We start from the raw sequence: 25692 nt of genomic DNA on the forward strand, positions 1-25692 counted from the left end.
ACAACACGTGAATCTCACAGTCAATGTGTGGATTTTTATATTTTATATATTTTGACAGAAAATAATGGCTGAAAAGTGTTGTTTATTAATTCCTTTAGAGCATTTCGGAAGGAGCACTGCACGTAGGTGATGCGTAGGAAGAGGGGAAACGACAGGTCATCCGATTACGTCAGCGAAACGTCAATGTCTGAAAAAAAAAAAAAAAAAAGAAGACAGTTGGGGAAATATCCAAAACATTTTTGGGAATGTCCTAATCTGAACAAATAGACCATGATACAAACACTGAATGTATTCAAGTCATAGCTATACGGCTTCCTTGAAAATATGATTGTTCTAATACAGTTTACATTTATGACTAAGAATTTCAGTTAAAGATGTCTCCTATTGAAGCACACTGATGTTTAACTCTGAGTGCATGTGTGAGACATACAAGCAGCAGAGCCGTTTTTATTAGAAGTGTAACAAGACTGCTGCAAGATATTCCGACTTCAGAGAAAGAAATAGCTTTTATAATAATCATTGGAAACCTTCTCAATGAGGTGCAAAAGGTACATTGAGTAATGATGACACAATTGAAGTTTGATAATTAATACATTTTATTGTTTTACAAAACCAACAGAATGCTGGGAATGCCAGGATAAGTAATGAACAATCCAATTTTCATTCAATTTAGACTAAAAGTGACATTTTGGTCCGTGGAAATTTCACATGGTCTGAAGGAGATTTGTGGGTGGCACAGTAATTGTAATTTAGACAGCGATAATCAAAAAATGTGAAATAAATTAACACATAAGGGAACATAATCACAGGAAAAGTACACCAGTGAAAAAGATGTGTAAAGAAAAGAATATACAAAAAGAAGTTGGACTTGAAGGGACTGTCTTCAACATTTGGTCTCAATCATCAATAATTGAGGTAATAACGACTAAGATTAAATAACTAAAACAAAGTATACTTCAGCAAATTTAACAGCTACATTACTTTAAATTACCAAGGATGAACCAGTATGATAGGCAACTGCACCTCTGTCAACAAGAAATTAGTCATAGAAGAAATGTTTAAAATAAAGTCAATCTACTTTAACCAATTCTGCTCTGTATACTGTATATTCACCACTCATCAGGATTCAGGACTCTTGACTGTGTATAATCCTGATGTTCTGAATACTACAAGTTAACATTAGAGCAGACAGAGTTTGTCCTGATTTATCCAGCCAGTACCTCTGAATCACATAACAGACCCTTATTTCTCTTCTGGCATGATCAATAAAAACAAACACATACACAAAATATATAGCTCGCCAGAGGTAACCATGGGCACAAACAAAGTAGCATGAGCACAGTAGATTGTTTGGGTTGATTGGCAACAAGTCGAGTTTCAGTCAAGATGAGAAACGAGTTAAGTTAATAGAGCAAAAAAGAAAAAAAGTAGTTTTTTAATGTTTTCTATGTACTGGTAGTAGAACTGTTATAAAAGCAAGATCACACATTAAGTTGAGATTTCTCTATGAATATTAGCCAGCTGTTATTATCTTTGGCTTCAGGCCAGAACCAGATAGCAGTAGTGCTCCCTCTTGTGGGACATTGCTTCAAGATCACATCCTCCAGCTTGGAAAAGCAATCAAATACACAGTTTATGTATGAAACAGCTTTGTCGTTTAGGCTGTGTCTGATTGTCATTACCTTTTGAGGCAGTGCATTTGCTTAACTGTATTGTTGTGAGGTCGATCTTTCATTTCTTTTCCTCTGTGTATGTTGAGGAAGTGGATACAGTTTTAGTTACCGGTTCAAAATATGTGACCGCTGTATTGTACGCCATTTGTATGGGTGTTTTCTGTCTGGTCTAACAGGTTATATGTGATGGTTATAGAGAGGGTGTTAAAGCGAGAACATTTGGCAAAATAAAAAGCAACTTCATTAACCCAGTAAACATAAAACATTGTACTGTAAAGAGAGAAAACATGTTCTTATGGGAAATTATAAATTAACTGTACAATCGTTTGCTTTTAAACTATAGCATTATAAAAAAAACACAAAAAAGGTCGCTATTTCGAATGGGAAAAATCTCTATCAGAATCTATGGTAAACTATTCTTATTTTATGCAAACAATCAACATTATCTTCAAAGACAAACACAATGGCAGCAAAAGAAACAGTGTCTGGCATCCGTATATATATTGTGTATATATGCATAAACCTAAATGTTCTATAAGTGAGAACAGCGTCCATATGCAAATATAGATGTTTTATTATTAGTCACACATAGTTCTCAAACATAGCAGAGAAAAGAGAGTGACGGTGAAGAAGCAACTGACCAACTGACATTTTTATCCCCTTTGGCCCCTGTTCAGACGACGTGTTTCTTCTCTAACATTGTAGCAGCTTGGTCAGGAAATGTTTGGTTAATTTCTAGCAGCTATGACTACAGATAAGGCTACACCACCGATGGCGACAGCAGTGGCACCAAACAGCCACTTCCAGCTGAGACCCTGGGGAAAGAGAGAGTAACACAAGCAGAGGGTAAACGTGTAGTCGGTTGGATCTTATCATCACACAATAAAAAAGGTCAAAGCAACATTAGATTTAACTTTTGATATAAGACTGAGACTCCTTATGTTTGTTAGAATCAAAGGAACCTTTGTGTGCTAATGAATGTCGGCCCTCGTCATGTGATCATGGACAGACATTTCACTGAAATGTATGTTGTGTTTTTTTTTTTTAAAAACTGATGACTTTCTCACCCATGAAGACTTGGCTCTGTGTTTCTGCGTGCTGCTGCCACTGGTAGGGTTACCCAGCATCTTTTTATACATGGCCTGCTCTGCTCCTCTCTGCTCTGAGTTCTTCTTCACCAGCTTGGAGAGCTCTGCATGGATTGTCTATAAAGAAGAGACAAGGCAAATAGGCTCTAGATGAATATTCAATCTCTACTACCAACTATTACAACATGAAGAAATAACTAAATTTGAACGTGTTTCAGTATAACCAAAGACTGATATTCTTCCTTTAAAGATTGTCAAGATGACAATGTGCCCATATAATACATGTGGCCTAAAAACATTAGGCATTGCTTTAACACAAGAAAAAATGTTCAGGATAAAAAGGTACGTCAACCCTTGTTGCCTTACAAGAAACCGGATGATTGCATCACAGAATAAGTCTTTCATGAGGCCAACATGTCCACATGCTTCCAGGATATTGGTTCAGCGATTGTTTCATCACAGTGTAAGATCTGAATCAATTAGAGCTGGTGAGTGACTTAGCAAACCAGTGCTTCCAGAGGAAACTAAAACATTCAGTTACCATAAATGATCACTCAATATCACCATTTGAGCACACTTCACCTTTACAGACATGATCACATAAGTCACTTTAAATCATCACTGGTCACTTTAACTGGCCATTCAGTGTACTGTCCTGTACTGTACAGAATTCTTCATTGTCCTTTATAGTTCACCTCCCTATTTATATTCTTCTGCACACACCTGTTGTTATTTTTATTAGTAATTATCTGACCTATTTTGTGAATTTTGTATTACCTACTTCTCCGTCTTGCTGCTGCAACACTCGAGCACTGACCCTTGAGGCATCTCTGTGGATAAGCTTTATTGTTTGGACACTTCTCCCTTCCGAGATACTCTAAAAAGGATCTCCTTGAGGTAAGACATGAACCAGCAGAGGACAGATCCAGAGGTACAAAGCTCAGAGTGTGGAAAACAGTAAGCAAGCAGCAGCTCTAACCAAACAGTGATTCTGTTACCACTGGTGGTGTAGTCTCAGAAGACCTTGCTTAAAGCCTGAATATTCAACATTTTACACATAAATATAGCAGAAATCCAATATATCTTCTGAAAACAACTTTCTGAGTCATGACTGTCTCCAATGAGTTTAACACCAGAGTCTCGCTGTCTGAGCCGTATCTACATTGTGTTTACATGGATGGGACGGCATGCTAATCCCCTTAAGTAAAAAAGTTGTTTAAGTGAAGCTACGAGCAAACTAAAGGGCGCTGACATTAGCCTGCTAGCATAGCAATGCAGCTCAAGGTGTTTTGGTTTCACGCTGGTGCTCAAGGGCGACGTCTCCTGAATCAAAAAGTTGCAAGTTCTTCCTTTAATTGGTGCTCGTTGGCTGAGTTGGTTCGGGTTAAGAAAACTGGTTACTGACTGTAAAAACCTTATGATTAAACCTGTTTGGGCAGAATCAGTGCAAGTGTCCATTCAAATTGTCCTCCTCAAAGAGATGAGAGTTCCTATCTAAAGTGAGGAGTAATCCGTTAGATATACAGCAGAACAGAGAACCCAGGGCAAGTTGGCACCAATACTCTGCAATCTACTCCAAATGAAATGACAAAAAGACACAACACTGACTCGTCCCCAGGGTGAGGATAAAGTAGGCTAAACAAATATGTTACATACACCCTGTCCTAACATAAACCATGGGCCCAAACGCAGTGATGAGACAGTTTGAGGCTGTCTGAACTGGAACTGTCAAGTCTGCGTTACCAAGTCATAAGTAAACAAAACCCCAGACAAATAAATCTCCTTTAATCCATTCGAGGAAATGATAGTGGGTGTAAAAAAAACTGACATCAGTGTGAAAAAAATGCAGACAGCATGAATGTCAGTGCCTGGAGAAGAGAGCGATGGCTTTTTCATCCTGTCAGTCTCTGAAGTGTGTGTCTGTTTGAGACCGCCTTGTTGATTATAACGGCAGCAGTCTGGTATTGTCACTGACACGCAGGCTCAGGTCTTGCTGAGAACGAAAGGTTCTCCCTTATAGTAAGAGCCTATAGGACACTGCTTAGAAGTACATGTTGGCACAGATACACCTACATGAACACAAGTTGTCTTAATACTACCACCTGTACCTGATTAAAGCCTATAACCTGCATTGTTGTACTTCACAGGAGTGTGAGGACATTAGACGTCTGTTATTCAATTTGAGTTCAAATTTCACAGTTGTGTTTTAATGATTTATTTTTTCATCAAGCAATAAAAGCAGGTATAGAACAAGGATATTCTGTTCGGATGACTCAGATCAGGCCTTAGAAAATATACCTCATATTCCTGTTAGACGTGTGGCATATACACAGATATAAGTAATTTTTTGGGAGCATTTTATCAACTTGTATACAGAAGACTTAAAAAAATCTGTCTCACTTTAAATCGTACAGCATTTGGAAACACCTCTCTAACTCACACACAGTAACAGGGTTCAGCAGTATGCAGAGCTGCTGCTAAGGACCGTAATAATAACTTTCACGAGGTAGGCACACATACGTATGTATTCACGCTAAGTTGTTTCTGTTAAACCTCTGTCACGTCAGACCGAAGCAGTGACACAGACTCTCCTGAAGGGGTTCTAAGGTTAAGGCTCTTTTTGTTGTGGGTCATTTTCATTTTCAGACGAAAATCAATAGAATTGAAAATGTGACACACCAAGTGCTTACAGATAAAACAGATTCCTTAGACAAAACAGGCCCATTAAAAGCTTATTTCATAAATTCTCACCCTGGTATTACTTATAGCTTAATTTTTTTAGACTGGTCGTTTTATTCATATTCCATTTACATACCTATATTTCCAACTCCTATATTGTATAAGATCAACTGTAGCAACTGAATTCCCCCCAGGGATAATTAAAGTATTTCTGATTCCATAGCTTTTCTGGGTCATGAATTAGTCTATTGTCTATTCACAGCATGTGATAGATGAGAAACTGAAGTGGTGGCCAGGCCATGTGCTGTTTGACAGATTGGTGTAGGACACAAGTGGGGGTTCTAGGCATGAGCACCATCCGTCTGCAGCACACAGCTGATCCAAGAATCCCACACACTATGACCAATTCTGTCAGATGGCCTTCTATAACCCCACACACCGGCCCCTATGAACAGTCACAGTGGCTAAGTAGAAGATGTTGCTGGAGTTCAGGTCGACCTATTTACAGGCACAACATGGAAAGAGATCCTCTATAATGATAAATGAGCAGCCAACCTGACCTTATGCTACAAACTTATTGGACTTCTTACCCTACAGCACCATCTACTGGCCATAAGGAGGAACATTTCTCCACGCTTCAAGCTGTTTAAAACACATTTAACATAAGAAAAACAAAGGTACCTTATTGCTGGGTTCCAACTTCAGTGCTTTCCTCAAAGTTTGAATGGCTTCTGTGTATTCCCCTTGCAAAGCCAGTACCTTGAGGCAAAACACACAATTTTAGATGAAAAAGTTCCACTGAAAAAACAGGCGAAGTAAAAAAAAGAGAGATAGAGAGAGAGAGAGAGAGAGAGAGAGAGAGAGAGAGAGAGAGAGAGAGAGAGAGAGAGAGAAAAAAGTTGTGAAAAGTTTACCTTGCCCATGCGGAAAAGGGCTTTTATGTTGTCTGGCTGGTGTGCCAGTGCTGAGACACAAGATTTAAGTGCAGCATCATAGTGGTCAAGTTTCAGCTGAGAGGCAGCCATGTTGTTTAAACATTTCACTTTTACATCAATCAGCTCATTTTCCTCCTCAGGACTGATGTCAACTGTAGAAGAAAAAAGTATATGTATATATAAATCCTATTACTGTACATAATCCGCCTGTCACACTTTAAGGCAAGACCACTGCAAGTGAGATCAGTAACCTGTGTTAGATACATTTGATAAGAGGTAGTCTTATTTTTGGAGTGAATCTCAAATGTCCAAAAAATGTCCACAGTAGAAGCACTAACTCTGTGACTGCGGTGCTTCCCAACCTGGACAATAACCACGAACCAAAGTTTTTAAAGGTTTTTTTCTCCCGTTCTGATTCCTCATTTGCATCTCACCTTTAGAGCTAGACTCTGCTACCTGCAGGGCAATGCTATAAGAGTTGACTGCAAAGGAATAATCCCCACGCTGATAATGAACATTGCCCTTCTCCCGCTTATGGCTGGCGAGTGCAATCTTTTCTGCAGGGGGCAGCATTTCCAGGTCTGGGGCATCAGTAGCTTCTTTCAGTTCCACTTCTAGGCACAGTGAAGCATTTGGGGGAATCTCAGGTTCATAGCTGGAAAGAGGGTGAAACTGAAATAAGCTTGGCAGTTGAACAAATTAAAAAACTTAAATCCCTAGATTTCACATGAGAGGACATACTTTTTTGTAAAATAATAGATATATTTCACATTGGATCTTCCTTTGAGATTGATTCCTTTCATTTCCACTAAAGTTAATCATGTAAATAAAACAAGTATCTACCTTCCCCGAGCACCATATGCATATTTTGCATCAGTCTGGATCAGGGCCTTCTCCCCCTTTTCCATGAGCTGCACTGAGAGATCCAGAGCCTGAAAGGACAACAAAGCCTTACGATACATACGATGTATGTAAACCCAAACACTGAAAACAATCGCGACATCTTAATAATCTTGTCAATTCAGGAAGTATCTCAAATTGTAATTTTTTTTTACCTGAATAACATCTCCATCTCCAAGAGTAAAAGAGAGGTCAGGTTGCTCCTCTACAAGCGTCCCATCTTTCAGGCATGTTTTTAGATTAATCCTCACATTTTGTCCTTTCTGTGGTCGACTATCTCTCCCTTCTCCTTCTTCCAGGACTTTTTTCTTTAGCTGATCGTTACCTGGACACATACACACACACACACAAAATCACATTATTATCAATTTATTGGAGTGCTGATCAATGTTTAATTGATGCAAAGCTAACTCTTAAGGCTTATTTTTTACAGATAAGATAGTGTTTGGATTTTAGTACCACCCAGTCAGCAAAAAAAATACGAAGAGATTGTTTTCTGCCACTAATCTAACCTAACATGTTTTTAATTTGTTACCCACCTAATACATCCAACCACTCCTCCACAGGGGCAGAGGGATCTGTGTCCTCTTTTTCTTTCTCAGATTTATCTGCTTGTTTATCCTTCCCACCCCCGGCGTCTTCCAGAGGAGGAGGGTCGTCGTCAATATCTTCTTCATCCACAACCTCAAAGTCTTCCCCGCTGTCCAGCAGCGACGTTTGTCCATTGTTTGTCACTGATGGCGGACTGTCACAGCTGCCAGAGACGTCCATAGTGTCCTCTGTGTCGGTCATTAGTACACTAAGGACGAAGGTTAATCATTTTAATAAATCCTACCTTGATTATATTTTTGTCCCTATACAGAATACACTGTTAAATTCGTACTTAGTGATTAACCCGTTGCTAAAGCACATACATCAGCTTATTAACATGCTAACACAACATACAAACTGCTGCACAAAACAGAGAGAACTGAGACGCCTATTCGTTAATATAAACAAAGTGAATACAATTTCAACCCACATGACACTGTTCTTTAACGATTAGTTTCTTTCGGCGATCAGCTACCACGATAGCCACACGTTTCCAGAAGTTTCTGACAAGTTATCCCTCCGCTGTCTTCTCAAGCTGCTAGCAGTTAGCAAGCTAACAGGCTGAAGCAAACTAGCATTAGCTGTAATCTTGATCGGTAACCTGCTCGCTAATGTTAGTTTTTATTTTGTCCTGTAATGAACCACTGCTTATACTGACTTCAAATAAAGTGACCTCGTCAGAGTGTCAAGTGTTAAATGCCCATTTATAGAGAATTAACAGAACATTACCTTCTACCAGTGTCTATCCAGAGGCTTGTTTTGGTCCTGGTCAATCTGTGTGAACACACTGGTGAAGTCAGTTTACTGTTGGTGGTGAGTCGACCAATCAAACTTCACCGTGTTGCTCGTGACACAACATCAAACAGACTTCGTCACGGTCCTAATTCACCCCTACCGATTACTTCCTGTTAACCTTGAGTTACTGGACATTTACGTTTGGCCTCACGAGAAACGAAATTTTCGGTTTTTTTTTTTTTTTAGTTATTTGTCTTTTTTGTTCGATATTTCAGTAGGCAGAATGGTGTGCTCAGTTTAATATAAATCATGCAATCCTATTCTTTTCAACCATTTAATAAGAAGAAGTCCTTTGAGGTTTAACCTACAGGCTTGTGCTTAAATTAACAGGATTTACATTTCAGGCTAATGTAATTATACCTGCATTGTGTAGAACTTATATTTTATAAGTGGCGGCGAAAAGCAGAATGGAATAGAGTCAAACAACAAGGAAAAATCAAATGACATTTATTATTGATGCATTGTTTCTTTTTGATAAGCAAATTATCTGTTTTCTTTCAGTCTAAAGAAACTTTACAATATAAAGAAACATACAAAGAACATCTTTATTACCTACACAAGACACCTAAGTCCCTAAGACAAGTTTCTGAACTATCCAACCATGTAAATACAAAGCAAACCCAAGAGACAGACTGCTTCATATTGAATACTGCCGTGTCATCGGAAAGGGCCATGAACGGTACAGGACAGTCATTCATTTCCCATTCCCCTGAGTCCCACATCCCTCCCCGACTCAACATAACCACCCCACCCGACCAGCAAATCTTTCTAATGGTACAGTATTATACATCACAATAGAAGTACAGAGATGGCCAACGATCGATATACACAGAGGACTGAGAGAGGATCAGTGAGAGAGCTTCAATCTATACAATGCTATAACAGGAGCGAATAGCAAAAGACACAATTACTTTTTGATCTATTCTTAATTTAAAATGAGGTTCTCATAAGTATTTTTACCTTTTTAAAAGTTTTTCTTAAATCGATAAAAATCCTTCATAATAAAAACTGCAATAAGAGGTCACATGTTTTTTGTGAGACGATGCCCTTTGGAAAAATGACTCGAATAATTATTGAAAGCCAATAGCAACATTTAACTAAGATATAAGGAGACAAGGGCAGAGCGAGGACGCCACAGTTTGTTTGCTTCTCTCTCTGTCCTGGCCTCTCTCTGTCCTATCCTCCCTAACATACAAATCTTTAGCATACAGTCTGCATTTATTGTGTCACTGTATTCTATACATTTTTATGGAAATTTTAGCCACATGAGCCAAATAGTCAGCGCATCTGTTCTCTATGAAAAACATGGACAGATTTATTTATAATTTACTTTCAGCTGTTATTCATTGGTAGTGACTGACATATCAAAACATGTCCATGATATCAAAATGCATTATACAGTATTTACAAAAAAAAGGAAATTAAAGAGAAGAGAGGGAGAAGTTTTGGGGCATGGCATAAGGAGGAAAGAGAGGGAGCCGTGTGTCACTACACCGAAGGAAAACATGAGAGAAAAGTGTTTCCCATTCCACCCACAGCCAAATCCTGGAGACGTCCCTGTAAGGTACAAACTGTTCACATTGATATCAGAAAATTGATAAGTACATCACCATCACCCAGAGAGGCTACAATGGTTTTTTAATTATTGTTGGTTTGAACTCAGAAGTGCTGCAGTGTGATACCTCAAGTGACCATTAACCCCTTTGAAACAGTGACAGAGAGCACACAATGTACAAAAAGAGACAAATTAAATAGCGTGATATGTCACTATGCTTCTCTTTGTATGCAGATTCTATGGGCTTTCCTTGTATTCATTTGAAAAGTTTTTAATTAAAAGAATCTGCTGAAACGATCCACAAAAAATGGACATATATCCTTTAAAAAAGTATCCCACTATAGTTCCTCTTCTTGAGACCGACGAGGCTGCATGGTCAGTTCCCCCCTCGAGGTGCATCATCTGTACCCATCATTAGCACTGCTACAGCCCCAGCAATACTCTGATCCATTATCCCATTTATACAGGACTCGCCAAAGGAAGTGGTCGATGTGAGCTCCAAAGATGCAGTTATTCAGTCAGTGTCATCTTAGTGAAGAAAGTGGATCCCATATTGACCCTGACTTGAAGCAAGAAAATAGGCTCCAAAGAGGCCAAATAGGCTCGAGTGAATCTAAGGTCCCACAACATCAACTGAGTCCAAAAGGAGACCAGAATGCATCCTGGGAGGTAAAGCAATGCCGCTTGGAGTCAGCTGTGGTGAAAGGGAATGAACCACGTTCTTTGGGGTTCACAGACAACTTGTAAATAACAAATAATAAAATAACTACAATACAAGCTAAATATGTAATATTTACAGACGAGACAAAATGCACGGAAGAGATGCTCTCTTGCTCTGCCTGTGACTGAAAGACAACTGGCCCCTGAGCCAGTTCTAGACAATATAAACATAGAAAGCTGTGAGAATGAGGCTTTTTTTAAGTCAACATATCAAGACATACCATCATCAGCAGACACTTTGTACCAGAAAAGCCTGTTCCTAATGTGTGGGTAGTTTATACCAGGATTATAAACCCTCGGTATATTCCACTCCGATTATTCCAATCACTCTTCAAAGTTTTTAATTGGTGCTACAATCATTTAAATAGCAAACCCTCAAGCCACAGGTACTGAGGAAGTTTGAAGGAGAAGTATGAGAAATGAAACCGACTATCACAAAAACGAAACAAACAACAATAAAACCTATAGTTATGTAAACAGAAAATCATTGTGCATTTTTCGAGTGTGTGCTTATTCTGTCATTGTTGATGCTGCTGCTGAGATTAAATGTGCCCTTTAAAGGAAATCATAACTACATTAGTAGAATAATATCAATTATAAAAATTACAACAATAATATTACTATCATAAAACCAAAAATACAAACATTTAATGAAAACCATTCTTGTCCTAAAATAACTTTATCAGTTCATCTCTTTTTTTCCTTTTTTAAAAACTATTCCCATCAGGGGGAGAAGAGAGTTTTTGGAGTTTGCGACCTCTGTCAGTCAACAACTGCATGTCCTCATAAGTTATGATCAGCATGATTTATAGGAGCGTTGGTTGATGCAATGGGCAGTTTGACTGGGTTTGAATGCCACCAATGGGCACAGGTTTTGGGTTTTAGGAGAGACAGACTGTGAGCAGTTCCAGGGCTCTTGCTGTCCTAGGACCCGTGTCGAAGACCGGCAGGCTAGGAGAAGCCAAGAAGATAAGACCTATCCTGTTGCGTGGCGGCCTCTTCATGTTCTTACACCCATTTTACAGGCGTTGGGGTGGGGTGCCTTGAGGGGAATCCTGTTGTCCAGGGGCATCCCCAGGGGCTGTGTGGCACAGCACACCGTGCACAAAGAGGAGGAGGAGGAGGAGGAAGGAGGAAGGAGGGTAATGCAAGACGCACCAGGGTTGGATGGGAAAGGAAAATTGGGATAAGGGGAGATGAAAAAGGAATAAAATAAAATAAAAAATAAAATAAAAAATCACACACTCATCGTCATGTTGGGTGAATACTGTAAAGAGAGAAAAAGAAAGGGAGGGGAGAAAAGATAAGCCAAAACTATGTTAAACTTCTTATACTTCTGAGTACAAGATAAGAGTAGTTTGACTAAATTCTTTCTGCAGCATACATTAAACCTAACCCATAACCCGTTCCTTTTTTTTCTGTCAGTAAACCAGCAGCAAGCAAAGCAGAGTCCAGCCCAAGGAGAAAATGTTAAGGAATATCAGATCAAAGTAAAGACAATGACACAAAATATCAGTCTCATATTAATCACTTTATGACAATCTCTCCATGCGTCAGAGAAAGCATATGATGCGGTGTGTTTCCATGCCAGTGTTTGTGCATGCTGTGTTTCTGTAAGTTGGGTAAAGCTGGGAAAACTGGACTAAAATGATTGGTCAGCATTGTTTTCTGGCCGGGTTTGAATGATTTTTTAAACTCATGTGCTGCACAGAGCGCATGCAGTTTTTTACAGAGTACGATCATTCACTACTGGTCAGTAGGTTAAGGCCAGCCCTGATTTTATCCTTAGTGCAAGATAAGACACCAAAGCATCAGACCTGCTACAGGTCTGAGATTGTATTCTACAAAAAGTGTTTTGTGTTTTAAACCTCATAGCAGGATTTTCTCTGACATTTTTAACAATACATTTACTGAAAGCCACACAATTTATGTAGACAGCTAGGTCCAAGAGGGAAATTTAGACATCTATATAAAGTCTGACTTTTAATTGGATTCAAGCCAAATAGGGAAGGACCATGTTTCTATACACTGGCCCAAGGTCAACGTAGACAAATGAGCGCACACAAAAAAAGGAACTGAATTTCTTGATCTATAATTATATCTATTAAGATAGATGACTGACATTTTTTTCTTTTTCTGTGAATTATGTCCCGCTACATCTTCTGTGCAGATTCAACAGTAATCTACAGACTGAATGATGATTAAATGTGATTACATTTTGGGGGTTTTCCTTGTCCAAGCTGAATATGATTTGGTATAGTCTTCAAGTAGTCCCAGCTTAAGTGTTATAGTTCATTCTATACTTACACTTTCACTTTGGAATGGGTTTAAAAAGTTGCCTGCCATCTCGCCATCGTCCCGTGGAGTGCCGGGAGGATTGTTCATGCCTGCCATGTTGTTGGGAGAATTCTAGAAAAAAACATAAAAAAAGACCAATAAGAACACAGATTTTCTTACAAAGAGACAAACACACAAACAGACTGATGGGCAAGTCTTACCTTTGGCAACCCATCCATGTCACCAGAGCCTGTAATCACAATTGAAAAAGGGAGAAATCATCATCAGGTAAAGGTTAGCTGATCCTCAGCTGCTAATCCTACATCAGTTCAGGATGTCTAGTTCATGTGTACAAGCCTTTCCTCTCACATGTAATGGATTTAATTAAGCTATTTGTTTCTGATACAGACGAGCACCAGCCTAAAGGATCCAAACATCCAAGGATCAATTGGCCCTCTCACCGCTCCACTGATCTGTCTTTAGCCTTATTCAAAGGAGGAATACCAACACTTCCCCTACAAGGCCATAAGAGGGCAGAGTCTTACCTCTAACCGCCTTCATTCAAAGAAAGTAACAGGTCTCCTTCAGTGTAGTCAGTAAATCTCATCATATCAAATGCTACTCTATCTTTGTCTCCTCACCTAGTGAGCCGTTCATATGATGCTGCTCCATTGCACCCATTCCCCCCATGGGCCCATCAGGACCTGGTCCCATTGGAAACTGGAGAAAAATAGCAAAGTTAGATAGGAAAACATGACAACAGCAAAATATTTAGGCACACAAATTAAAAAAGTTCAAAGGCTGTAGTTATTTACTGTTATTTAATTTTTCTAAACATATTACTTACATTAGGTCTATTTCCACCAGGGCCAATGGGGTTCATCATTGTGTAGATGTTTTCACTTGAGTTTGTTGAATCTGTGAACAAAGAGCAGTAGGATATCAGAGTACTGTAATGTTTGTTCTATTATTTGTCTGACTCTCAAAGTGAAACAGATACAGAGTTATCTCTGACTTCTTATATCCAAATATTCTGAAAAATGTACAGTGAGTTTAGGTGATGTAAAGCTGCACAGAAGGGACAGGATTGACGCCATCTCTCACAGCATTTAACTTTGTTTCAGTTTCCTTTCATACATTTATTCATGAATTTTTAGTCACAGCCCAGACGTGGTCTTATTTCAACTGTACAAGATAGATACTTCCTGTATGCTCTTTTAAATCCCAGGACATCATTTCAGTGAATCTGTCCCTCAATCACTCTACAAATCGCCCTCTGTACTGTGCATTAAAAGAATCCCATTATCTCCTCTTCCTACGATCAGGAGATTAGACAGGAGTTCTTATGTGGACAACCGGGGAACTTAGCAACAACCTGAACAAGCTGCATTGCTCCTTGTGCATCTGACTGTCTGTCCTGAAAAGATTCAGAAGGATGAGGTGACCTTGATCTGACATTGCCGGCAAAAAGTGGAATATGAAGGACCAACAACAGCAGAGGAAAAATATGAACTAAAAGACAGACAGAAGAGAATATGGATAAAGCAACGTGGCAATAGATCTTGCCTGTTTAGTATTCCTGATATCCAGCTTGTGTTGTCGTGACTGGAGAAGGGCGGGCAATACTGAGTCTGATGTATGAATTTTTGTAGTAGGTTTGTGTCTCTGTTTGTTTGTATGTATGTACACAGTCTTGGCGGCTGCAGTGGAAATATGTTTTCCCCTCCCAGTGTACGTGTGAGCAGGAGCGTTTTGTGCAAAAGGTTACCCCGGCAACGCATCACAATAGAGGTAAGCATATAAATAATAAATAGTGGACACAAAAAGAAGCTCTCCACAGGCCAGCAGAAATGGAACATTTAAAGGAGATTTGCCAGAAATGTTTTGTTCTCAGCTAATCCTCTACAGAGACTCTAGCTTGATGGGTAAAGGCGGAGTTGGATCCCCGGTTTGATTACAGACTGACACGTCTCTTTTTCCCTTTCAAACAACTGTTCAACAAAGACAACATAGAGCTCACAACACAAGAATGCTGCCCAGAGGCCTGTACTATCAAATGAGTTCAACATACCCAGGTTTAAGGGCTATTTGGCTTCACTGGTCCAAACGAAGATCATGTGAAACTTATTTGCAACATGTAAAAAGGAATTCAAAAATAAAAATCCCTGACTGTGTGAAAACACAAATGAAGTCTAATAATATCAATTTCCACCATTAGTGCGTCATAAATCTCAATACAATATCACTCATTCATTCCAGTAAATGAATTAATTGCTCAGAAATCGTGTGTGACAGTTTTGCAATATCTTGCTGCAGCCTCGACATGATCAGACTCGGCCGCATGAAGCTAAAAAATAAATCAATAATTGAAATACAATAAGTATGCTTACTTTTAAAACTTACAGATACAACAAGTGGACTATACAGCTTTGTTGCTTTGATGAGTCTCTGTAGTAGGAGAACGTCAGTAACGGACAATTTATATTTTTCATGAATATCTTTCATGAAAAATATCAGATGTTAAAGACAACGTTGTTGCCGGTTCCTCTCCCTCCTCTTGTCTCTCTCAATTAGTTCACAGGCCTTTTGATTGAAACACCTAACTCATCAGTAGATATTTTTTGCATAAATTCATCTGTTAACCTGCTCCAAAATCTGCTCATAAAGTGGAAAGGTATAGATGTTCAGCATAAGTTACAACAACATGTTGTTCTTCTCCAAAAAAAAAAAATTGGACAACCTTTGTAGTACTGAAAACCCTGAAGTTACCTCACTAACTGAAAATCCTGCATTGAGGAACATGCTTCAATAGAATACTAACAACAAAAGCAATCAGGATGAAAGTCTTCATCAAGCGTGAGTTATGTTTAACACTAAATGAAGCTAAGTGCAACATTGAACCATTTTTACACCTAAAAAGCTGAATTTCTTATTTGAATCCTCTTTCATATCTCACTCCTTCCCAAAGAGATGTGTGTTTCTGACAGAGAACAGGTTTGATGTTTCCACTGCCTTTCTTTGCTGAATTCTAGATAAAAGAATCAACCAGAAACAGGAGTGTACAACTCACCTCCAGGGCTGGGCATGATGGGAGTTCCTGGTGGGCCGCCTCCCCCAGGAGGGCCCTGAGGGGTGAAGGGAAAAAAGAGAAATGAGCTCTGAGTGCACTTCAGATGGCAGCGTGCCGGTAAGATATCACTGCATGACATGTAATTTATGGCCTGTGGTGGAACACGAGTCCATGATGGGACACTTACCACGTAGTTGCCTGGAGAAGAAGATGAATAAGCTATCTGTGGAGAGCCGAGGTGAAACAAAACATGAGACACAGTTATCATAAACAGAGTCAGTCGTGTAGCAGATTTAGGTGTGAGAGAGAGTGACTCACTGAGTTGCTGTTGGGGTTCGGCCATGGACCTCTTCCACCTGGGCCCCTGGGTAAAAAAAAAGAGAGAGAGATGTAAAAGACCATGTTTGGCAAAGAAGACATTTGAGCTGTGTGGCCAAGTTAGTGCTTTAAAAGCAACAGTGTTTTTTTTTTAGCCAGTTATGAAACAGACTGAAATTAAGCCTGATGCATCTTTACGACCTCCAATATTAATTGAAATGATTACTTTCTACTTAGATATTTTTATTGTCTATAACCACAGCCACGGGGTAGGTGTCAGATAAGGTAACAGACAGTTTGCTTTCTTTGCACTGTTTCCTCACAATGTTTTACATTGACTGACATGTGACGTCTAACAGAAAGCACTCTGAGATTTCTCACAACATAGTGCTACTTGTACTAGAAAAGATCAGCAAAAAACCAAGAGGTTCCCATTTGACCACAGGGGCCACCAAAATCAACAAAACAAGGCTCAACACAGGAGCTCAGCTTTGATTTGAAGACCAAAACCCTAATCCAAGTTTGACATATTTTACCCTCGTTTCAGAAACTGAACAATGAGTAAATTGTTCTCAAACAACAACAAAAAAGAAATTATAACAAAAAAAAGTACAAAAATTTGTACAACTACAGTAGGACTGAATGTTTAAATGACATTTTAAGAAATGTAGTCTTTTCTGCATTTGTGAAACTTGTAGGACTAAGCCATGTGTTTTCTCATAATTTATTCATTTTTAATTGATTCATAAAAATCAAATATTACTTGAGTTGAGTACAGGTCAATGACATTTGAAGAAAAGGTAAAAATAAAATCTTCTTTTGTTAAAAACAACAACCATGCACATTAGCTTTTCTCTGGCAACAACATAAATAAAAAATTATTATCTTTTTTTAGCGATTTACTCACATGTTCATGCCGGGCATCCCAGGCCCCATGGAGTTTGGAGGAGGCCTCATCCCTCCGCCATAGTTCTGCAAATGTAAGACACTGTCAGCGGGCCATCTTAAACCTGCTCCATCTAAAGGTTTGAATCTTAATGAAAGCCAGCATCATTTCTCCCAAAAACTACTGCGTAATCAAGGGATGTTTGAACTCTGTGAATGTGTTTGTGTATGTCTATATGTTGTGTGTCTCTGTGTGTGGATGTGTGTTTGCATGTATTTTTTCCTGGCTGCCCATCAGGCAGGTTTGGCAAACTTACATGTCTGTGTGTGCTTTTGATTGTGTGTTAGTGTGTGTGTGTGAGTGAAATAGATATAAAGAGTGAGAGCGAGTAGGGGGGCAGGCCAGAGAGCAGCTTCACTCAGATGAAGAGTTTTGTTCAGCAGACGATTACACTTGTCGAGCAGATGCCACACCAGCTGCTGGTGCGCTTGCTGCCAAAGTCACCGAGCCAGGGTGGCACAGAGAGGGGCCGAGGGGCACAGGGAGAGTGTGTGAGTGTGTGTGTGTGTCTTTGTGTGAGGTGATGTTGGAGCGGTAGGTGGTTGGGTGCATGATGAAGCAGCTGGCTGGTAATAGTAATTCAAAGAGACACTGTTGTTTAAGCATCTTATGTATTATGTAACAACGACAAAAGTTAAATTGATAAAAAAAAAAAAAAAACAACAGTGCCAAACTTGGCAGCAGTTTTGAGTTTAAAATTCGTTGGTGGCAGCTTGCTCAGAGCAGCCAGGGTTTTCCGCCTCTGTTTGTCCCTAAGGTGGGAGTCGACAAGTAGGATTTAACATGTAGAACGGCTGCTGGCAGTGGCTAAGAGCTGGTCAGAGCCAAGCTAATCATCAGAGCTTTCTGATATTTAGTGGTGAAATTACAAGGCTAACAGAACCAACATTTCTCTTCAGTAAAGCAGGATTATCTGCATGCTCCCCCCCCCCTATTAATGGAAGACATTAATGAGGGGTAACCACACAACATTTATGTTAATAAACTTACAATCCAATAACCAAGTTTGTCTTTCTGGCAGTGTCGGGTAGCTGGTTTTTGAAAGACATCATCGAGTGCCCTGACTGATTTATTTACAACTCTGTGTTTTACTCTCAAGGAAAGTTTAAGTAATAAAAGTGTTACCTACCTGTGGACCCATGCCTCCCATGCCTCGAGGGGGATTCATTCTCATTGGACCACCCATGTTTGGATGTCCTGTGGTGACACAGGCGCCCACACACATATTCACACACACACACACACACACACACACACACACACACACACACACACACACACACACACACACACACACACACACACACACACACACACACACACACACACACACACACACACACACACACACACACACACACACACAGCAGATTGTTAGAATGGCAGCTCTTTCAGATCAATAATAGTTGCTTAAATGAGGAGAGAGTGTTCTTGTTCAGGAGGCCAATCACTTTGCAGAGTGGAAAACAGCAGCCTCTCTGAAATAACACCACTAGTTTGTCCATACCTTGAGGTCTGGTGGGGTCCAAGCTGTTTGGCAGGAGGGGCTGTGACCCTGGGATGCTCCCAGGAGGCTGATTTGGCATACGGAGGGAGGGCCTGGGGCCGCCTGGGTACCGTGGAGACATGAAGGGCTTTTGGAAGGACATGAAAAGGACAAAGATTCCTTTATTTCATAAACATCAGGACTGGAATGCTAGTTGTACATCATATTGAATAAGCGACAACTTAAAAAAAAAGAAGAAATCAATTACATAAATGGATCATTTAGACTAACGATAGTTGTAATGAAGAATTAATTAGGTTTGCTATATTACACAACATTTGATGCAAATAGGAAGTAATAATAACTCAATACTTGTAACAATACAAACAATGTTGTTGTGTAGAGAGGTTTTTGAGATAAATGCAGCAGAAATAATTTAATTAACCATCAAAGGCAATCAACGGAGATGGAATATGTACACCAATGCATTACTCCTAAAGTGTCGCAAACATTACAGCGTAAATGTACCACTGTGATTATTAGCACAGCGTATGTCCTCTGCAAATACAACTTAATAACCAGAATCCTTAAATCCTGATCCATTTTCTATTGAGTGGATTTTTTTTGGTATTTTGTCTAAATTCAACAGCTTCTCACTTCATTAAGCAATCTTCGTTCCAATCTTCTCTGAAGACACAAATGTTTTCACAAAACGTTAATTAGCCTCAGATGAAAGGTAAACTGTTTTATATTTGTGCATAGTGACACAAGGCACAAAGGGCTACAAAAACACTTAATACGCATGTAACTTGGCCTTGTTTCAGGTGTTTTGTTTGTAAGTCAGCAGGGGGAGCTATTGTGTTGAAGAACAATGTACTGTCGTAGTAGTGTTACATTTTTGAAAGAGGAGCAGCCTTTAGTTAAGTTTGGAAAGTAAGACCTCAGGTGGTTAAATCCATTAGGATGAAGGTAAAAGAGGACAGATAAGAGGGAGAGTACATGCAGGAAAGACACTTGGATCGGAAAAAAACAACACGTGTTAGAAAACGGTGAAGCCGGAGGAACAAGAATATGACATATTGGATTTGAGGATGAGAACATGAAGAAGGCCTTTTGTTCTCACTTTAATGTTTGCATGTTGTTGTTTTTTTTGCAGTTGTTCATGTGTGGGTCCTTTTCTTCATGCGCCTCTACAACCAGACACAGAGCTAAAACGATGCAGCCTGGTATATATTACAGAAAATGAGGGGGCCATTTACCCAGATGTTTCAGCAGAGCATGGACTCAACTGAGACCCACATCCAGAGCCAGTGCATAGCTCGTAAATAATGTAAAGCTCCCCATACACATGGCTTTCAGAATTACTTACGCTCCTGCAACTACAAACCGACACATCCAGTGAGACAGTGTCACATGATAAGAAGTGATTCAAAACTAAAACTATTTTAGCGTCAGGGGAAACATGCTGATGAGAATGCTGATTGTGTAAGAATTGTGTGTTTCTGTCACGGAGCATGAGCAGCAGAGTAATGTTCATCTCATCATCTTCATACAGAGATAAGAGCAGACAACACAAGTACAGGAAGACAAGGGACTGGATTACAGTGGTAATTATGCACGTGTCTGTGTGAGTGTATGTTTGGGGCAAGTGGAGGACAAGTTATATAATCCTTGTTATTCCTTAAAAAGAATGACTTACTACTGTTTTCTTTTCCCCCTCCTTCCATCTCCCCTCCTTTCCTATCTACCTTTTCCTTGTCTCTTTCTCCTCTCCTCCTTTAGCCACGTTGTGGTGCGTTTGTGCACGAAGAGCTGCACTATGTCAGGCTCTGCTGCAATATTAATGCTCTATTGATGGACTATGGGATGGTGAGTGCAGGGCTAAGGGAGAGAGAAGGCCCTCCAGATGCACCTCAGCTCCTTACAGCTGGGCCAACACAGCTAAATTATTTATCCAACCAACCATCATGGATGCTGCCTGTCCTGCCTGTTAGCACAGGAGACTCGTGTGCTTTTTGTACACTGTTGTAGAGTGAGTGAGCAAGTCAGTGAGTAGACAAAAACACAGCAGGTGAGGAAAGAGCGTAAATGCTTGTGTCTTACCTGTCCATGAGGTCCCATCATGGGGTTACTAGGGTTGTGTGGGGGAGGCTGCGTGTGGGGGGAGGGCTGAGATCCTGGAGGACCCTGGTAAAGAAAGTTCAGAAATGGTGTCAAAATGATGCTATAAAAAAATGTTTTGTCATGAAGGGGCCCTGGTTTAGCTCTGTTGGTAGAGCAGGGGCCCCATGTACAGAGGCTACAGTCCTCCTTGCACTGGTCGCAGGTTCAACTCCAGATCCGCAACCATTTAGTGCAGGGCATCCCTTCTCCCCTCCCCATCCCCAGAATTCCTGTCTCTCTTCAACTGTCCTATTTCATTTAAAAGAAAAAATGCTGAAAATATTCGCTTCCCGTCTTCCCAGATAGCTTTGCAAAGAGATTTATAACATTTAGAGGGCTTGCTTCACTTAACAAACAAACAAAAATACATGTTTCACTTTGGACTACTTTTATTAAGCATGCTGATGAACATTTTAAAATCCAGGTTCCAGCCAACTCGTTTTCCAGAAAAAACAGTACATTGACCAGTTTCATAATAAATAAAAGTAGCGGCATGAAAATTGTAGAATTAGAGTTTATTGAACTTTAAAAAAAAGCTTAAGTACAACAACATTTTAACCTAGATTGTTAAACATATTCGTGACAGTATTGGCGAATCCAATTTTGTCCAGTGACTTTAATAGGCTACAAATCAGTAGCAATGTGCAGGTTTGATGCTTTTTCATCACTTAGAACTTTTAACTGTGGTTTGCTGTCAATGCGGTTGAATTGCAACAGTGTTTGACGAGCCAAACATCTTCGAACATGAAACACATTTTAAGTCAGGACGGGTGGTTATGGTATGATGGTGTGACAACGACCAGTATGGTAGAGTGAAAAAAAGGGAAACAATGACTGCTTAGAGACAAACAGGTTAATAAAACGTATTTGACTGATACACACAATGACCAGAAGGCCAAATCCAAGGGTGTGATTATGCTTCGCTGTGTCAGATTATTGTCTAAAGACGTATTTGGAACAAATTATCTGTCCACAGAAATATTGCCAAAAACAGTCAAATACTCGTATACACAATGGAGCAGCTTTTATTGCATTGCAATTAAAGAGTAATTATAGTGTGTCCTATTTCTTATGTGTAACTAGAGTGCACCTATCCTATCCAATTCTTTTTTATGGTTTCCGATCGAAGTGTTGTCATTTTTACAGGGCTACAGTGGTTTTATATACAGGACTTGCTGACTGCCAGGATGAGGTCAGATCAATTCAACAAGTCTAGAAATTTCCTTTTTTTTGACACAGTTTTACCAAGATGTTTCCTAATTCAGTTTGACAGCATTGCTGCTTTGTGGTCTACAGACATGGCCAAGCAAACCTTATTTTGGTCTTTTACTCTTCATAGAACTGCCAAATAGTTGAACCCAATCAAACATGATTGTAGCAAAACAGGGAATCCTTGGTTTAAAAGAACTGAAATCATCGTGTCTGGACCGATGACTCTAAGTCAGTGCTATGTAAACAGCAGTTTCACATCTGCCTCTGACTTAAGTCTATCCGAGCAAACACTGTGCAAGTACATTAAAGCGAATAAAGAATCAGAAAACTGTGTAGACTTTGACCTCTTTGTCTGATTTTTTATTTTACAGTCACCTCGCCTGACTTCAGCAGCAGCTGCTCCAGCAGAGAACTGTTACTACCTGAACATCAATACTTAGAAAGAGGACCACCCACTGCCAGACTGGTCTTATCTACCAGAGCCTGCCAGAGCCTCCGTCAAGCTCTCAGCTATCAGGTAACATTACAGGCGTGTGTGTGTCTGTGTGTGTGTGTGTTTTAAGTTGTGCAACCGGGCAACAATGATAGTCAATATGAGATCTCCCTTTTTTAGCAGGTGAAAGCAGGATGCTTCCCTCTCAGGTGCGGAGTGTCTGCTGGCTTACACGTGTGTGTTGGTGTGTAAAGTCTGTGTGGTGAAGTGGGCTGTGACTTCAACAGGTGAGTATCTAACATAACAGTGAAAAGCTAAAGGATTAGGGGATTAGCCACAGGAACATTATCTTAGAAACACACAGTCAGCAAAACTCTGCTCTTGCAGTAAGCTATAAATAAATATTTGCATTCACTTTTCCATGCAAACAAATGGAAATGGAAACATGGCAAGGAAGGCACTGATGACTCAGTAAGCATTTGATTTCTAATATGTTCATTGATAATAAATAATTCAATCAATTGAAATAGATAGATTTTGAGATTTTAAAAAAGCATCTTTAGTAAATGTCAAAACAACAATAAAAAAATTGGTCAAAAGCATTCCTGATAATTTTTTTCTTACCAACAGTCCAAAACCAAAATATATCAAATTTACATTCATATAAAACTAGAAAAGATAGTGAAATTCATCACATTTAAGAGTCAATACTGGTACTGTCTAATTCATAACTTAAAGCCACTATCCTCTGAACTTAATGAGACTATTACATCTTCATTAATGGCAAAGGTGTATTTGGGCTAAACATAGTCTATTAAAAAATATGCAGACAAATGTGCACCAAGTTTTACATTTTTTAATTCCTCATCTCGTGGCTTTAAGAGTTAAGCTATTTTAATGATAAATTACTTCTGCTAATTTTCGACACATTTAATCTTAAAGTAGCATCACAGATACCTGCATCTCTTTTCTCCCTCAAAGTCTCCCTTTAACTTTTGTCTCTCCCTCTCTCTTCCTCTACACTCCCCTCTGTCTCCTCCTCCATTTTCAACACTGCCCGCTGTGCCACCCTCTCTGTGTGACTGCTCTGTTGTCATGGCTGGGACGGTGGAGTGCCGACAGAGCCGAGCACCAGGAACCTCTGGGTGCTGCCACAGTGGGAAAATAAACATGCCTGACTGACGGCGTGAAATTCATGTGTTTGCAAAGACAGCTGCCGGTTATGTTGTAAGAGAGTGCTGGGTTTGGCAGAAGAGATGAAGATGTACATGCTCATAAACACAATACTAGTGGCTTATATTAGCATTTATTCAAGGATTAAATACTGTATAAGACATAGACATGTCTTGCTACATTGTGGGGTTGCCCCTCAACTCATAGTCACAAGAACCACTGCAACATACCAAGCAGCAGATTCAATTCAATTCCATTATCTTATTCAACAATCTGGAAATGTTTATTTAGCAACAAACACAGTGTTCTCTGGATGTGATGGCACACATATGATGTTTGTAACTGTGCTACTGTTGTTGTTCTGCCTCTGTGTGTGTGTGTGTGTGTGTGTGTGTGTGTGTGTGTGTGTGTGTGTGTGTGTGTGTGTGTGTGTGTGTGTGTGTGTGTGTGTGTGTGTGTTTTGGTTGGTTAACACCAGCTGTACTGGCTCGCTCTGTCTCTCAGCAGGTTCACGCTGGGGCTAATGCTGCGCTAGCTCTGTCTGACCTCAGAGGTTATTGTTGTTGATGTGCCAGTCTGAAAGTGTGTGTGTACGCATCTGAGTCTGTGTGTGTGTGTGTGTGTGTGTGTGTGTGTGTGTGTGTGTGTGTGTGTGTGTGTGTGTGTGTGTGTATATGAGTGTCTAACAAGACACCCCTGCAGGGTCTGGCTGCACAGATCCAGCTGCAGCAGTCTGTTTCTCTCCACTAAACACAAATACACACACGATGCATGGTTCTTCAGGAGAACATTGACTTAACTTATGTTAATTTTCTGAAGCCTTATTTAACCACAACCTTAACTAAAAGAATACTTTAACCACAAGTCTGTCTATAATGAAGCTCTTTATGTTAACAGGGAGATTTTTTGTGTTCTGAAACTGAAGCTATCTTCCTTTGGTTAAGCCTATGTGAAGACATTTCCTCACTGCAATGTAGTAAATGCACACTTTCCCTCCACACTCACTCTCCTGTTCTTCTAATGTGCCATAATTGAACATTGCTCCTCTGGCTGGGTCTCCCTGGGCCTTACTGCTATTACATCTGAATGGGCCAGCATATGGCCTTTATGGCCGCACTGTTCTCTCTGCAAGTCCCTGCTGAACGAGGCAGAGGGAAAGAGGTGTACGCAGGGCGAGTCTGAAAAGTTGCTTGCTTGGAATGTGTGTGAGCGAGTGTGGTTGCATCACATTGTTTGTGTGTATGTGTAGAAAGGGGGGCGGGGGGAGAGGGGGGAACACAGAGCGTTAAATGAAGCAATTAATAAAATCATTTTCTACCCGGCTAAGGAGATAACAGCTTGGCACGGTACCACAAGCTCGTCAACGCAACCCTCCTGCCCCCCAACACAACACTCATCTCAGCTAAGGAAGACCCACACTGATGCCCCTCATGGACCACTAACAGAGGGAAGGAGTAGAGGGGATGGAGGAGTTGTTCTTCCTTTGTTTACAGCTGGTAACACTAGAGGGCAGTGTGTAACTATCATCAAACTGCTGAAAACACACATACACGTACACATACGCACACGCACGCACAGAGTGAGAACACAAAGCAGCCTGCATCAGTGAACATAACAAACAAAGCCAGGAGGAACAGCAACACACACACACACACACACACACACACACGCACACACG

At 40.0% G+C, this 25692-nt stretch overlaps 2 protein-coding genes across 3 annotated transcripts in view; both read right to left on the bottom strand.

Annotated features, from left to right (window-relative positions):
• Positions 1 to 578: 578 nt before the first annotated feature.
• Positions 579 to 8781, bottom strand: fkbp8 (FKBP prolyl isomerase 8). Its single transcript, XM_079350863.1, has 9 exons — positions 8596 to 8781; positions 7815 to 8074; positions 7431 to 7600; positions 7219 to 7307; positions 6810 to 7030; positions 6355 to 6527; positions 6122 to 6199; positions 2741 to 2878; positions 579 to 2488 (listed from the first exon to the last, which is right to left on the bottom strand). Exons 2-9 carry the CDS (start codon positions 8065 to 8067, stop codon positions 2402 to 2404), a joined length of 1209 nt encoding a protein of 402 aa, XP_079206989.1. The 5' UTR covers positions 8068 to 8074; positions 8596 to 8781; the 3' UTR covers positions 579 to 2401.
• A 311-nt stretch (positions 8782 to 9092) lies between these two features.
• ssbp4 (single stranded DNA binding protein 4) overlaps positions 9093 to 25692 on the bottom strand; it is a 79727-nt gene continuing 63127 nt past the window's right edge. The window contains exons 6-17 of one of the 2 annotated variants that reach the window (XM_079349534.1): positions 21137 to 21220; positions 19055 to 19181; positions 18677 to 18744; positions 17509 to 17573; positions 16602 to 16647; positions 16471 to 16506; positions 16284 to 16338; positions 14061 to 14131; positions 13855 to 13933; positions 13435 to 13463; positions 13244 to 13345; positions 9093 to 12017 (exon numbers count right to left, since the gene is read on the bottom strand). In XM_079349534.1, the coding sequence (XP_079205660.1) occupies positions 11937 to 12017; positions 13244 to 13345; positions 13435 to 13463; positions 13855 to 13933; positions 14061 to 14131; positions 16284 to 16338; positions 16471 to 16506; positions 16602 to 16647; positions 17509 to 17573; positions 18677 to 18744; positions 19055 to 19181; positions 21137 to 21220 (843 nt within the window). In that variant the 3' untranslated portion in view covers positions 9093 to 11936. Of the gene's footprint in view, positions 12204 to 13243; positions 13346 to 13434; positions 13464 to 13854; positions 13934 to 14060; positions 14132 to 16283; positions 16339 to 16470; positions 16507 to 16601; positions 16648 to 17508; positions 17574 to 18676; positions 18745 to 19054; positions 19182 to 21136; positions 21221 to 25692 lie in introns of both variants that reach the window. The other variant, XM_079349535.1, reaches the window with a different exon arrangement.

The sequence above is a fragment of the Symphodus melops genome, assembly GCF_947650265.1.
Source record: "Symphodus melops genome assembly, chromosome: 8".
NCBI lineage: Eukaryota > Metazoa > Chordata > Actinopteri > Labriformes > Labridae > Symphodus > Symphodus melops.